Raw genomic sequence first — 15,343 nt, 5'->3', positions numbered from 1 at the left:
TCACCCCTCCAGTCCTCTCCTTGTAGCTGCTTTTATTAAACAGGCGTCGTTCCTGTCAATGTGAATAAAGGGAAGAGAGAGCAGTTCATTATCCAGTGTATCACTTTGAGTCTAATACTAATTAAAAGCTTTGCCATCACTTCTCTGGAACCTATTCTTAGAAATTATGTAAATTAATTGGAGTTTTGAAGAGGAGCATATGCCAAATCCTAAGTAATTCCCTGCTGGCTGAGACAGCTCCAGCACTGGAACCGGAGAATGGCATCAGGAAGCTTTTTTCTTTCCTTTTGTGGCTGCAGAAATATAAAGCTGCTTTGGTAAATTCTGATGATTCTCTTCAGGCAGTATACGAGACAGATCAAATATCTAGACCCTGACCATTTTCCAGAGAGGTGCAATACAAAGGCTTTTTCTCCATGAAAGCTTTTCCATCTCAAAAATGACATTTAACACTGAAAGGGTTTTTACTTCCACAGCATTTCTCCAAAGAAATGCATGTTTCTGCTTCAAAGAGGATTTTGACCCTCAAAAGGGAGACGTATTTGAGATCCTGTGAACTCCCCTTGTGAGTTCACTCTTGCTACTAATTTAATGGGGAAAATATTTACTTGCTGTGCTGAAAGACAAGGCAGATTTGATCCCAAGGTGCACAGTGCTTTTGAAGTAAAATACTTTTAAATATTGTTAGTGCTTTCCCCCCCCATCTGATTATTTTTCCCCTTTGAAAAAAAAAGCCAAAACAAATAGAAGGAGAACACCAAAGAAAATGGTTCAGATAAAAAGGAGAAGCAGTGTGGTTTGGTGTCAGTATATTTTGGTCTCAATCAACAAATCGCTTTAAAAGTTGATTAAACTACTTGTGTGTTTAAAGATAAACATGATTAAGTACTTTGGTGGATCTTGGCTTATTACATATTGAGGCTGGATCTGAGCGTGAGTTGAATCACGGAACGTTTGTGGGGAGATGCTGATTCCAGATGCACATTTTGCAAAGTTGCCTTTTCTTTACAACCTCACCCCAAGGATTAAGAGAATCAGAGGGTGGATCCTCAGGCAGGAGAAAGCCCTCCAGTCCAAATGCATTTTTTCCTTTAGGGGTTTAAAGTGCAGTGGTGATGATAATTGGAGTTTTGCAGCCATCATCTTTTCCCTCTGAAGCCTTTTCAGTATTAAAGGTGGCAGTTTTCTATAGGACCTTAAAGTTCATCTTCTTGTACTCCCCTGCCACGGGCAGGGACCCCTTCCACTATCCCAGGTTGCTGGCCTTAAACACTTCCAGGGATAGACATCCACAACTTCTCAGGGAAACCTGTCCTAGTGGCTCAGTTCCCTCACAGTAAAGAATTTGTTCCCAGTATCTGATCTAAATCTGCCTTTTTTCAGCTTAAAACCATTCTGCCTCATCCTGTCCTTGCATGGCCTTATGAAAAGGATGCTCAAATTCCTGGATGTCTGCTCCTTTCTCAGCCATTATTTCCTTGGGCTCTGGGCCATTATTCTTAAACATTCCTCAGTTTCCTCATCAGTATTTTCTTCTCCTTTGAGACAAAATTCATTATTTTCCTGTTGGTGCTTTTTTCTGCTTTTTGGTTCTCACCAAAAGGGCTCCGTAACACTGCAGGTTGGTAGGATGCAAACAGCCATTCATTTAGCTGTGGTTGGAGCTTGTAAAAATCCTTATCTCCAGCAGCAGTTGGAATGTAAGATCCCAAAATAGAAGTTGTTAAGCCCTTACAAGTGCAGACAGTTCTTGGGAAAAGAAAGCACAATGAAACACAACTTTGGATCAATAGAAAATCATTTTAGAGCAAGAATACCACTGTAGCAATGAATGTAGATGGGATTGTTGTTGCTAACCACTTATTAGATGGCAAGCTTTCTGCATGTATTTTGGAGTAGCCTGTGAGTGTGTGCTAAATACAGCATCATCTCTCTTCATGCTTGTATTGGCTAATGCACCAGTGGTTTAGAAGTACTGTGGGACATTTTTATTGAATGAACACAAAATGCAGTCATTACCCTGGAATTAGGGTGGCAGCTTGTGTGACTGTTAGATAGGGATCACAAGGGATGGAGTAATTAGGTGTTAAACTATACTGGTGGTAAACCAGGGAGTTGAATCTGGGTTGCTTCTGAATTTCAGGATTGCATCCTGCATGCCCAGAGCTGCTGTGGGGAGCCCCTCTGTGTGTAGCCTGTGGGTGCAGCCAGGTTTTATTCCAGGTGGAAGTGTTATGTTGGGGATGTACTTGAACGCAGCTGCCACTTTTCCCATCACCATGTTCTCTGGTTGCCCACATTTTGGGTCCGAGTTCACTGTCCAAGCTCTAATCCATTTCCAGTCTCCTGGCTGGAAAAAAACACATTCCCATCTTGCCATCTTGGAGAGCAGCCCTGTGCTTGTTTTAGTGTTCTGCAGGTGCTGGACATCCATCAGAGTAAATCAGGGCCATGCTGAGCTGTTTGCAGCCATCTTGTGCATTACCCTTGAGGGCATCAGTTTGAGTCTTGGCACCTCTGGACTCTCAGTTGCTCTCAGAGGTGGAGAGGCTCTGCCCACGGGAGATTTTCAAGCAGCAGTTTCTCAGCCAAGTCCTCACTTTGGTGAGCACAATCTCCTTGTGGACCAAATTCTGGTTGGATGCCTGAGATGGACATACTCTGTGCTTTAGGTATGATGGGCTTGGTGCTGTAGATTGTGCTCTAGGTCTGAGGTTGTCCCCTGTCTTTCTGTGGCTGGGCTGGCATGAAAAGAACATAGGACCAGCTAAGTTGACAAAACCCACATGGATGTCTTTCAGATAGATTTTCAGCTGTATTGGCTGCTTCTTGGTGTCACCACATGTTCCTCTTCCCACAGGACCATGCTGATTTGAGAAACCACTTCTTCAGTGTGGGGATGAAGCTGGAGGCAGTGAATATGAGGGAGCCATTTCATATCTGTCCTGCATCAGTGACCAAGGTGAGTGCTCAGAAAGGAGGGATGGAAAGAGCCTGACTGGGAAACCCTTCCTGATTTCCACTACATTTAGGAAAAAAACCAAAAGTGGTACTTAAGTGGCTGGAGAACACATTAAGGACTAGGTTTAAAATCCATGGATGTTCCTAATTAATTCTTTCTTTCCCACAAGCATCACCATCTGATTCCATAAACTTAAAACCAATGGGGATGACCATGTTCATCTACCACTTGCAAGCAAAAAAAAAAAAAAAAAAAAGGATCCCTCTTTTGTCTTTGTCTCCCCTCCATCCATATTTATTTTCCCTGCACATCTGAGAAACCTTTGGAAATAAAACAGCTGAATAGAGGTGGTAGCTGGATATTTAATCCACACACTCAAATACAAGAGAGAGGAAGTCGGGTCTTCAGGATCATCTCCAGTTGCTGCTCAGCTGTGGGACCCTGAACCTCAGCACTTTCCATTGCTTCATTTCACCCGTCTCTACAACTCAGGCTCTGATCTCTTGGGTAGCAACACTTTGATGCAAAGGTTTAGGTGAGAGCAAATTATTTTCAGTAGTTTGATCCCCAGGTTTGGCTGTTTTTTCAGCTTTCCATGTTACCTGATGTTGCAGCAAATCTAACCCCTGATGTTGGTCTCTTCTTTTTCACCCCTTAGGTTTTTAACAATCATTATTTACAAGTGACCATTGATGACCTGAGACCTGAACCCAGCAAAATCTCAATGCTTTGCCATGCAGATTCCTTGGGGATCTTGCCAATACAGTGGTGCCTTAAAAACGGAGTCAATCTCACACCTCCCAAGGGTTTGTATTCCTTCTCAGTGATTTCTGGGTTTACTCTGAAGCACATTTGCTTGTTACTATTGTCTTTAAAATTGTGTTGGTGGTTGTTGCAGAGCATCAGCTGAAGTATCTCAAGCCAGAGTTAGTTCTCTGAAGTGATTTGGGCTGTTCTGACTCCTACCAGTCCATGAACATCTCGACAAATGTTTTTTGCTGGTGGATTGATGTCCCTGTGCTTTGAAGTCTGATTAAGGCTTGTGAAATCCTCGTGAATTCCTGTGGGATGAATCCTAGCAGTTCTTTGTGTGTGTAGAGAGCAAAAGGAGTATTAAAAGTCCAATCACTGCAGAGGCAAACCCTGTTTCATCCACGTCGGTACAACACTGAGGCCAAGCAGAGCTTCTAAATCTGAATGTCTGAGCTAAAAACAGCTGCCTGCACAGGAGTGTGGAGGGATTTCCTTGGCTGTCTCAACAAATCCCAGGGCACACTGCAAGCAGTGTTCAGGTCAGAGCCTGGAGAAACAGCCTCCAGCCCTGCTGTTCCTCAACTTTGTAGCACTGCAGTTAATTACTACCGATTTCAGACAACCACCTGTGGTGCCCCAGCAATATTTCTTTGCTTGCAAAATGTGTTGGTTCCCTGGAATTTAAGGTTTCTGAAGCTGCCTGGGTTGTTGGTCTGTTGCCAAAAATCAGTGTTGCTTGGGAGTAAGAAATGCCTCAAAAAAAAAAAAAAAATCAAGCTAAGTTTTGTGTATGAACTTTTGCCTTCATTTTGGGAAAAGCATGATGCTGCCAAACCCAGGGAAGAGAAGGCTTATTCCCTACCAGATTCAGAATCCTCTTATGTATATCCAGAGTGCTTCTTCAGCACATGTAATTTGAAATTCCCACCAAAGTCCTGAAGCCCTGTGCCTGCAGCTGCATGTGGTGCATCCATGATTGCTCTGCTGCTTCTGCTGAAATAAATCTGCTGTCTGGGGCTTTAGCTCTCTCTCCTGCTGAAACCCAGGTGTAATGATAATGCCTGTGTAAGCACTCACTGATAATGGCCAGAAAAGTTGCTAGAAATCAAAGTAAATGGAATATTTTGGGGTTTTTCCACCCAAATTCACATGCAGCTTGCCCAGGCAGGATAATTAACTGCAGGAGCCCATAGGCTTAAAAATTTCCAATCCATGCTGACACAAAGCCTGTCTGAAATGGTGTTTTTTGGGTCAAGTGTGTGTGAACTCTTATTTTAGTTACCAACATTTGAAGGTATATCTGAAGCATCCATCACGTGAATATTTTTTCATCTTGGCCAGGTCTGTTTGGAGGTGTCCCTCCCCATGGCAGAGGGGTGGAACTCGGTCACCTTCCAGGCCCCTTCCAACCCAAACCATTCTGTGGTTCTGTGGTTCTGTGATCTCGTGTGGTGCCTGGGTATTGGGATCCGCCTGGGCACCCGAGGAGGTGCAGAAAGTCCCTCCTTTTTCCCCTGCTGAAAATCAGATTGGCTCTCTGCTCTGAGATCAGAAATCCTGGGGGGAAGCTTTTAAAAAGGAATAAAGCCAGTGGCAGATAGATGCATTCTGTGTGTTGCTGAATTTTTTATACTGTATATATACAGGCTGCATGTCCAAACTGAATTTTAGCACCTTAAAACCTTTTATATGGGCAGACAGGTTCTTTGAGTTACTAAAAATGTAATCAGATATTAGAATGAGTTATTTGAAAATAAACACAACAAAAACCCCAAAACCACCAAAAAAGAAAGCAGATGGAAAGTGAAAAGCATCCAAACCCCTGGTTAATTTAGGCTTGACAAGGAGATTTTCTGATCTCAAAAATCAACTGTTTTTTTGGTTTTTTTTTTTTTTTTGTCAGAACAATATGCCAGGTTGGGATATTGGAGTTTGGCGTCCTTTATTTGTCTGATATCCATTCTCTCTCCTTTTTGCTTATCAGGGCTTTATTGAAGACAAACAAAGAGTAAATGGGTCATGAACAGGAGGTGCAAATATTTGCTACTTGAAATAGAGAGCAGTATTTTCATGAACAGTGCCAAAAATGAATACCCATTAACTACTGCTGTATAAACATTGAACAAGCTCTGTTTATATTTATTAGAGCAGGATTTATAGACCACTTCCCTTTAGAGTAACAATCATTGTTTTATGAGCTATTATTAAGTGGGAAAAAAAAAACCACCAACATTTTGATAATGTTCCTAGTTGTAAAAAGCTTACTAAGGAAAAGCCACTTCCAAAACCTCCAGTACATTTGTGTTGTTATATTGCTTCGAATTAGCTTCTGATGCTGGGCTCTTCCATGCTCAGAGCTGAGGTGGCAAACGTGGTGAAGGTGTTGCCTGTTTGAGGAGTTGAACAAACACAGCTCTGAGTGCTGTCCCTTGGGCTGAGCCTTCCAGGATGGCAGGGTGTGAGTGCTGTGTGCTGGTGGAGGCACTGGGTACCTGGTACCTCCCTGTGTGCTGAGGGTGGCAGCTGGGAGCAGGATCATGGAATCTGAGAGCAGGACCACAGAATTAGGGATCAGTGAGGTTGGAAAAGACCTCCAGGCAAGCTGGGTCATTGAGTCCAACCTTTGATGGCCACCTTGTCACCCAGACCCCAGCCCTGAGTGTCCAGTTGTTTCTTATCACTTCCAGGGGTGGGCACTCCACCCCTTCCCTGGGCATCCCATTCCAATGCCTGACAACCCTTTTAAGTGAAGAAAGTCTTCCTAATATCTACCCTGCCCCTTCCCTAGTGCAGCTTAGTGCCATTTCCTCTCCTCCTGTCCCTGTTCCCTGGGAGCAGAGCCCAACCCCCCTGGCTTTCCCCTGTCGCATTCCCATTTTCTGAAAAATCCTTTCCCCAGGATTTTCTCCTGGGAAGTTGAGAAGCTTCAGAGAAAAAGGAAAACAAATTTTTTATCTCATTTGCTTCTCCTCTGCTGTGGAATGTGTTTGGAGATTGTTTACCCACAGGTGATTGTTCCATTGGATTCTGCTGGGAGTTGTTTTCACTCTTTGGCCAATCAGGGCCAAGCTGTGTCAGGACTCTGGAAAGAGTCACAAGTTTTCATTATTATCTTCTTAGCCTTCTGTAAGTATCCTTTCTGTATTCTTTGGTATAGTTTAGTTTAGTATTCTTTAATCACAGAATCACAGAATAATGAGGTTGGAAAAGACCTCCAAGATCACAGAGTCCAACCCATCCCCCAACACCTCAACTAGACCACAGCACCAAGTGCCATGTCCAGTCTTTTTTTAAACACATCCAGAGGTGGTGGTTCTACCACCTTCCCGGGAAGACAATTCCAGTACTTCATTATTCTTTGGGTAAAAATTTTTTTCCTAATATCCAACCTATACCTTCCCTGAGGTAGCTTGGGACTGTGTCCTCTTGTTCTGTCAGCTGCTGCCCGCTGGAAGAGACCGACCCCACCTGTCTGCAACCTCCCTTCAGGAAGTTGTAGAGAGCAGTAAGGTCACCTCTAAACCTCCTCTTCTCCAGGCTAAACAACCCCAGCTCCTTCAAACGTTCTTCATAGGGCTTGTGTTCCAAGCCCCTCACCAGCCTTGTTGTGTCATAAAATAATAAATTAGCCTTCTGGGAACCTGGAGTCAGATTCATCATTCCTTCCTTCATCGGGCACCCTGCAAAAACAATAGTCCCCTCCTCTCAGGGAGTTGTGCAGAGCCACAAGGTCTCCCCTGAGCCTCCTTTTCTCCAGGCTGAGCTCCTTCCCATCTCCCTCAGCTGCTCCAGACCCTTCCCAGCTCCATTCCTTCCCTGGATAGCTCCAGCTCCTCCAGGCCTCTGTGGCCATGAAGGCCCAGAACTGACACAGCCCTCAAGGTGCAGCCTCACCATGGAAAGGCCACAGACAAATCAGGGATTATGTGAAATCAATTCCTGGGTGTTCCCCTCTTGGGGTCCTCCCTGTGCTGCTGCAGTGAGTTATTTTTGCCCTCCCGGGTTCCATTCCAGCTGAAGCCTGAAGGAAAAGGGCTTCCAGTGGTGCAGGGCCAAGCGGGAATTGTGTTGACAGCATGGTCAGGTGTTTGTACCTCACTCAAACACCTCTAATGGGCCTTTTCCATCCCCTCTGATAAGATCTGTGTAGCTTAAAATCGAGATGCAAAACCCATCCATGAGGGGTTTAAATTAGAGATAAAAAAAGACACAAAGTGTGAAGAAAATACTGTTGCAGAAATTGTTAAAAAAACAGTGCAAGGATATTTTTTGTATGAAAAAAGAACATTCTTTATAAGTAACTGCCCTTTTTTTCTTCCTTCCCTGTGCATGTTTAGTTTTTTAATTATTATGCACTTTAATGCCCCTCAGAGACAGGCATCGTAGCTCAAGGCTTTATCTCAGTAATTTGTTTGTCATGAATGCAATTATGAGGACTAGAAATCATCTTATCCAAGATACTTGGATCTTAGCAGGATGCTTGACACGTTGTTTTCAAAAATTTCACCTCCTTTTCTTGGGATCTGGCAGACTGAAAGGGGATTACACTCAGTATTCCAGTCCTTGCCTATAAAAAAAGTCACAATTTTCATTGTCATAAATGATTCATTCACATTTGATCTTTTTGACTATCAATGCAAAAGGCATTTAGGGATGTTCTGTGAAATGAGGCCAGGTTGAGATTTCTAGGGAGATTGAGGGGAGAATTTGGCCTTTGGGTGACTCCTGAAACTTTCCAGTAAGAGCAGTTCTGCAGTAATGTCATTAGAGTATCCTCAGGCCCCTGGACAGGATTAGCACTCACTGGTTTCAAGCACTGCAAAAATAGAGACTTAAGAGGCAGGCCAAAATAAAACCGCCCCCAAAAGCAAATTTAAAAAAAACCCAACATTTCTGTCCCAAGAATTTATTGCCTAAATTGCCAAGTAAGAATAATGGATGAGCAGAGGTCTGATTTGTCTTTCTGTGATGGGACTCCTTGAGAGATGCTCATATAAAGGAATCTCTTTCTTTTACCTAGAAGCAGAGGCTGAAGGGATGATCTGTTTGCTGAGGCTGTTTGAGGGAGATCTGCATTCATTTTCCTGCTCTGCTCCAGATTTCTGTAACATTTTTACTGTGAAGGGATTCAGCTCACACACCCTGAGCTGCAGGGGAGCCAGTCAGGAAGGGTACATGAATGAAGGGAGGGGAATTTATCTCCTGCTTTGTGAGGGAGGATGGATGAGCTTCTGATTGTGCTGATCCCCTCCCTGTCCACTCCTGAGGGAGCAGCAAATATCCCATGTCCAGCTCCATAACCCCACTTTTTAGACAGCTGAAAGGAGGAGGAAGAAGTCTATAACTAGCCTCATGTGGAAATTTGGCACAGTGGCACTTGTCATTATTTGTGGGTTTGTTAAAAGTTGGGAGATGCTCACAGAAAAGGGAAAATAGGGGAAATAATTAAGTCTTACTGCTTTCTAGTGGAGACTTGGCAGTGAAATGCAGGAGGTGTGTGAGTGGAGGCTGGAGGAGCCAGTGGCTCTCATGGTGTGTGACCAGGAGCCCTGCTGGCACTGCAGGGGTCACTGGGGCAGGATGAGATGCTGAAACACAGATGTTCATCTCCTTGGGGCCCGTTTTGTTTTCTCTCTGTGGTGTGGAGTGGTGGCTGATGGCTTTTTTTGTTTTGTCCTCCTGCAGGTTACTCTGGCCAGGACTTTGACTGGGCAGACTACCAGAAGCAGTGTGGAGCTGAGGCAGCACCTCACATGTGCTTTAGAAATGTAAGTTCTTCCTTTTGCTCCTGCCCAGGCATGTGAAACAAAACAGCTTGCACAGAAAAGGTGCTGCAAGGCTTCGAGGGGTTCCTCCCAAAGCACCATGAGGCTGCCTTAGGAAGGAAACTTGGGGAATCTTTCAGGTCTCCATCCCTTAAAGAGAAAAAAACTTATTTTAGTCTTGTCTTTATCTGTAATTATCCTGCTCTTCATCCCCTCTTTGGTTTTGTACAGCACAAAAAGGATCTCAACTGGTTATTGCTATTAATTCAGGTGCTACTAAAAATAATTCAGGTAAAGAAATGGCATAGTATCATTTGCCCCTTTTTACATTTTAGATATTTTATCTGTATCCCAGGGATACAGAAACCAAACCACATGTATTACAATGCTAAATGTTGGAAATGTAGGAGAGGATGATTAACCCTCATGGATGCTCTGGTTCCTGGGACAGTTCATGCCCTTCCTTGATGCTTCAACAGTGATGGGAGAGTGATGGATGCCATTAAGATTCACAGCTTTTGAAATAATCTTTTGCAGGCTGTTTTATGGCAATGAAAGTCCTGTGTGGCTTGATCTGACAGGTATTCATTGCTTGGGGAAAGGCAGATGTAGCCTTCTGCCTTTTCCAGCAGCCTGGTGCTCTCCTTCGTGTGCCCATCAACTGATGGAGGTTGAGATCCCATCAATAACTGAAAATACTCCTGATGATGGTACCTAAATCTTAGTGGTGCGCCTAAAATGAGCACAGAAGGCTTTGCAAAATGAAGCAGTGTGGTGAATGATGGACAGTCAGGTTTCTGCAGGAATTGTACAGCTTTTCACTGGGTTCAGAAGTCACAGGACTGAGTGATGTAGTATTTATGGAAAGCAGAATGGAGACAGGTACCAGCAGTGGATTTACATGGCCTTCCTCATCTCTGGTGGCCTAGGGGCAGCCTGGCTTGGAAGCTTTGATGGTGAATTAGTGATGAACTCACAGGAGCTGTACCATGAACCGAGTCTGACTTGGGAGTCAAACCAGAGTAAGGATTTCTTTGCCCCATTAAGTCCCTCTTCCTGAAGGGACTTAAAGCAAAGATTTCCAGCAGTCCTGAGGGAAGCTGGACAGTGCTGCATCACACCAATACAGTGGGGCTGTTTTTACATTGCTCTTCTGCAAGCATCTCCACCTTTTCTTTATATCTCTTCTCATTTTGCCAAGTAGTGTATCTCTTCTCTCAGCAGTGGCAGCCTTGAGAAAAATCTCTACATAATATCTTCTAAGATTAAGTCAGTTCTGGGCATTTTTTTGTCTTTTTTTTTTTTTTTTTTTTTATGGAAACATTCACCAGATGAACATGTGTCTCTTATTCTTCCACTCTGAATGACACAGTTCTTTTCAGAGGGAACTGCTCTGCTGTCACTTGTGTAGCCTCCTGGCTGGCTGGTCCCCTTGAATTGTGGTTGTGAGGGGTCTCTTTGATGGAAGCTTTTTTTGCATCTCCCTCCTTGTGCAGCCAGATGAGGTGCTGGCAGTGGAGGTGCTGTAGCTTTTTCCCCAGGAGGGATTTTTAACAAGGAGAGGCAGTTATGGAATGGATTGACGTGCCCAAATGCTTAGTAAAATAAACTCCACCTAACTGTTTTGCCATTGATTTTGTATAAATGAGCCTCCAGCACCGAACTGCAATGAAAGGAGCCGGGGTGATGATAAATGGCGTTTCCTTGTTAGGCAACATAAAAGGCATTTAAACAAACTCAGCCTGCATTCCTGCAGCCCTGGCCATTAGCAGCTTGTGCAGGGTGAAGCTGATCTGTGTGCTGAGCAAGGCTTGAGGCAGTCCAAGGTGTGCTTGAGAGTAGCAGCATGTTCTTGGATGGAAAAGAGACCAAAGCTATGAGTTTTTAGTTTCTCAAAGAGCTCTCAATGGTTGTTCAAGGTGAAGTGCCCATGGTCCTTGGTGTAGTGCCAATAGGAACAGGGTTGAATTTGAGTCTGGCTTCCAGTTTTTCACACAGGATGAGAGTTTGGTGTCATTTTGAGTCAGTGGCAGTTATGAACCACCCCAATTATTATTAGCAAAAAATCTCATCTCATAGAGGGAACCCTTTCTGTGCTACTGTGTGCAGAGAGATGCAGAGCAGGTGGAACAGAGGGGAGGGAAATCCAAAGAGAGAAAGGCCTGGTATGGACACAGGTATTGCATTAGTGTGTTTTCAGGGAGAGTGATGGGGAGATACTGGGAAGGGACTAAGAATAAGTGACAGGAGGGGACATTGGAAGGAACAGTGGCAGTGAGCACGACTGGATCCATCTACACTCCAGCTAATGTATCTTAAAGGCTTGTTCATTGCGCTTCAGATAGAGCCACAGGATGGTTTGGGTTGGAAGGGTCATTAAAGACTGTCTAGTTCCAGTCCCCCCATCCCATGGGCACTGCTGCCACCCACTAGATTGGGTTGCTCAGAGGTCCATCTATGAATACTCCATGATGAAAAACATACTTGAAAAGGTTACTCAGATATCTTCAGCTTCAGTCAACTTGGGTGACTGAATGCATGAAGAGGTTTCTCTGGTCTCAGGCAAGATGGGTTTTTGCTTTGTAAGGTTTCTCCTAGCAAGGTGGGAGATGCTTAAGCACAGGAGTTCTGGGAACCCTCTGGGTAGTATCACATTAACAGGAAATGCATAATTGGCAAACATTCAAACTTCCTTGGAGCTGACGTGGAGCAACCTCCTCCCAGTCAGGGAGTCAGGGATAGGAGTAGAACATGACATGCATTTCGTCATTGACTTTTCATATGGTGTCGGTGCAAACCTGCTCCTGCATGGGCTCCTCTCTCCAGGATCACAGTCTCCTCTGGGTATCCATCTCCTCTGACAGGGATCTTCCAGGGGCAGCAGTCTCTACTCCCCTGCAGACCCCCATGTGCTGCAGGGGCACAGCTGCCCCACCCTGGGCTGCACCAGCACTGCTCTGATTTGGCTCTGGATGCCTTTGCATTCTTCATGGTATCCTGCCCTTCCAGCAGAAAGCAAACCATGCTAATAAATTTGTGCTTCCCAGCAGACAGTCTGGTTGAAGTTGTGCAGTGCTGCAGAGCCATGTTTCAGCATTGTCTCCTGCCTCTTTCAGACATCCTTCAGCCGTGGCTTCACCAAGAACATGAAGCTGGAGGCAGTGAACCCCAGGAACCCTGCAGAGATTTGTGTGGCTTCCATCACCTCGGTGAAAGGACGGTTGATGTGGCTGCACCTGGAAGGTACATGCTCTGAAAGGCTGCTTGTGTTTGCTTCACTCACTCACTCACTCACTCACTCAGTTTTGTCCTTCATCCTCTGCACAAAATTGCTATTTCCAACTTTTCAGTTTTATACACATTGACCAGTTATGTTTTATAAGGAATTACATTTACCTGCTCTTTCTCTGGGGAGCTGCAAGTTCCTCCACCCCTCCATTCATGTGGTCTTTATCACCATGATATCAGCCTCCTCCCTGCCATCATCATACATCTTCATCCTAGGAATAGAAGTTTGCCTCACTTCTAGGCAGCTGAGAATTCTGCAGCAATTCCCAACCTGACAGTTTGTACAGGAGGAGAGGTCTCTAATCAAAGCCCTTAAAGTTGGTAAAAACATTGCCAGGTAACCCAAAGGATTATAGTTCCTCCCAGATGTTTGCTTTTGGTAGAGCTGTATGCAATGCCAGCTTTTGGTTTTTCCCTGTTGTTTGCCTTCTAGATCAAGGTAGCAAAAGCTCATCTGGAGCCTGGTCTGGACACAGGGAAAATATTTTTTTTTAATTGCTGGAATCAACAATTGTTTGAAATTTCATTCTCAGTAAGGCTGTTGTTGAATTTACACCCATCTGATCAAGGAATTTGACCCATTTTGGCAACTTCTTTTCTTAAATGACCGGGTGCCTTCACTTATATATGTCAAAGATGTGGATAGATGCAGGAAGAGGGCAACACACTCCCACCTTGCTTCCTTCTCTCATCTCTTTCTTCCTGCCTTTTTTTACTCTTTTAATTTCTTAAAGGATGTTTTTTTACAACTTACCATAAAAAAAACCTTGTCTGCATCTACTTTCTTTTGAGTTCTGATATATAGATGCTTTAAGCTTGGTTTATATCTCAATACCAGGAATTGAATGATCTGTCGTAAACAGAAAAGATGCAAAAGGCTGCAGAAAGCAGAAAGAAATCTTTGCTGCTCTAGGAATACATCACTACAGTATGCACAGTGTTATGCAAAAAGCAGGCATTAAAAAAAAAAACCACAACCAAAAAACCCTGCTTGCAGAGTCATAAAATAAATGTGGCTTGAAGTGTGGCGTGGGTTTTTTGACTCCATTAATATAGTGTTATTTCTAACTGATTATTTATATTCTGGAAGCAGCAAGGCTCCCCAGCTTCCACAGGAGCCCCTCACTGAAGACCTCAGTGAGGGTATGGTCCCACCATTTATCACAGGCGCCACTGCAGCTTTCATTGTTGCCCTCCCAGTTTCCCAGTTTGACAGCCCAGGCTGCAGCCATAAACCAGGAACACAGGAGTTAAGCAGGGTTGAGTTAGACAGGAGGGAACACTGTGTGATAAATCACACTTTGTACAGTAGCAAAGCCCTGAAGTCGAAGGCGAGCGTTTAATGAGCAGCAGTGCGGTTCCCTCATGGTGGAGGAGAAGCTCAGGACTGATGGGATGCTCTGAGCTCTCTGCTACTTTATTACTCATCATCTGCATTGTTAATTTTTACTGGTTCATTTTAGATTTTAGAGCTTGAAGCTTTCTGGTGTGAATTTATACAAGTAATAATGCACGCTCCTTGCACAGCCCAGGAATTTGAGGAAAACCCTTTGGTTAATCACTTCTCCAGGGAGGTTTCCTGTAATTTCCCCTTTTACAGTTTTCTAGAGTTGCTGCTCTGTTCTACCCATCCTGTAAAATTCATGGCAGACATTTTCCTCACCCTGTTTCTAGTCTCCCTGTTTTCCCTTTAACCTCCCAGTTCCCATGGACATTTCTTGCTCTGAGAAAAGAGCAGCATAAAACGCAACAGATGAAACTAATGAGTCTCAGAAAAGCTGTTTTCCACTCCTGTGAGTGAGGCCAAAGGAAGCAGTAAGATGTTGGAAGTGGAAAGCAGGGTTATCAGTTGCCAGAAGGCAGAAGCAGTGCCAGGGAGGACAGAGTAGCTGTGAATGTGTCTTACAAGAGGAACAAGGTTTTGCAGGAGAAGAGGCATTGTGCTGCTTTCTTGCTGCTCAGGGTGGCTGCAGCTGTAAACTTCAGAAGCAGAATGTTCCTAGAACCATTTTGGTTGGATAAGACCCTTCATGTCTCATTTATTGTTGCTTGTAAGCAGGAAGGTACATCTGATGTGGTCACTTTATAATTATTTTGAATTGTAGAATAATTCAGATTGGAAGGGACCTCTAAAATAATAGAGTCTGTTTTGTCAGAATAACACCATTACAATAATGAGGTAATTGGTTTTACCAGATCTAGTGACATTTCAGTGGGGTCTGTGTTGATTTCTTGCTCTGTTTAGGGCTTGATCCGTGGCTTGCTCACTGTGTGCGTGTCTTTCCACTGACTCACTGTTGTCACCTGGGCTCCCTGCCTGGATTTGTGGTGTCAGGTGGAAGTGGAGCTCCCCTCTGGAGCTTTCATCAAGTTCAAACTGAGCAGCGACCAGGTGGTGTTATCTCACGGAGGGAAATGGTTTTTCAGGGAATTTCAGCTGCTGAAATCTGGTATTCAGCAAGTTGTGTCCTTCCCCTGTGCCTTCATCCCATTCTCTTCCTCATATTCCAGTGTGTATTTTCAATGGATAGTGCATGAACATGATGCAGGGCTCAGAGAAACACCATGAAGACAT

The 15,343-nt window shown here is 44.2% G+C and overlaps 1 protein-coding gene across 4 annotated transcripts in view; it reads left to right on the top strand.

Moving 5' to 3' along the window:
- SFMBT2 (Scm like with four mbt domains 2) overlaps positions 1-15,343 on the top strand; it is a 107,567-nt gene that overhangs the window by 62,426 nt on the left and 29,798 nt on the right. For all 4 annotated transcript variants that reach the window (XM_038153967.1, XM_038153966.1, XM_038153968.1 and 1 more), the window contains 4 exons: positions 2,861-2,962; positions 3,621-3,768; positions 9,401-9,483; positions 12,597-12,723. In XM_038153967.1, the coding sequence (XP_038009895.1) occupies positions 2,861-2,962; positions 3,621-3,768; positions 9,401-9,483; positions 12,597-12,723 (460 nt within the window). The remainder of the gene's footprint in view (positions 1-2,860; positions 2,963-3,620; positions 3,769-9,400; positions 9,484-12,596; positions 12,724-15,343) is intronic.

The sequence above is a fragment of the Motacilla alba genome, chromosome 1A (genome assembly GCF_015832195.1).
Source record: "Motacilla alba alba isolate MOTALB_02 chromosome 1A, Motacilla_alba_V1.0_pri, whole genome shotgun sequence".
Lineage (NCBI taxonomy): Eukaryota > Metazoa > Chordata > Aves > Passeriformes > Motacillidae > Motacilla > Motacilla alba.
The sequence above is the reverse complement of the archived record's forward strand: the minus strand, read 5'-3'. Positions and strand labels throughout refer to the sequence as shown.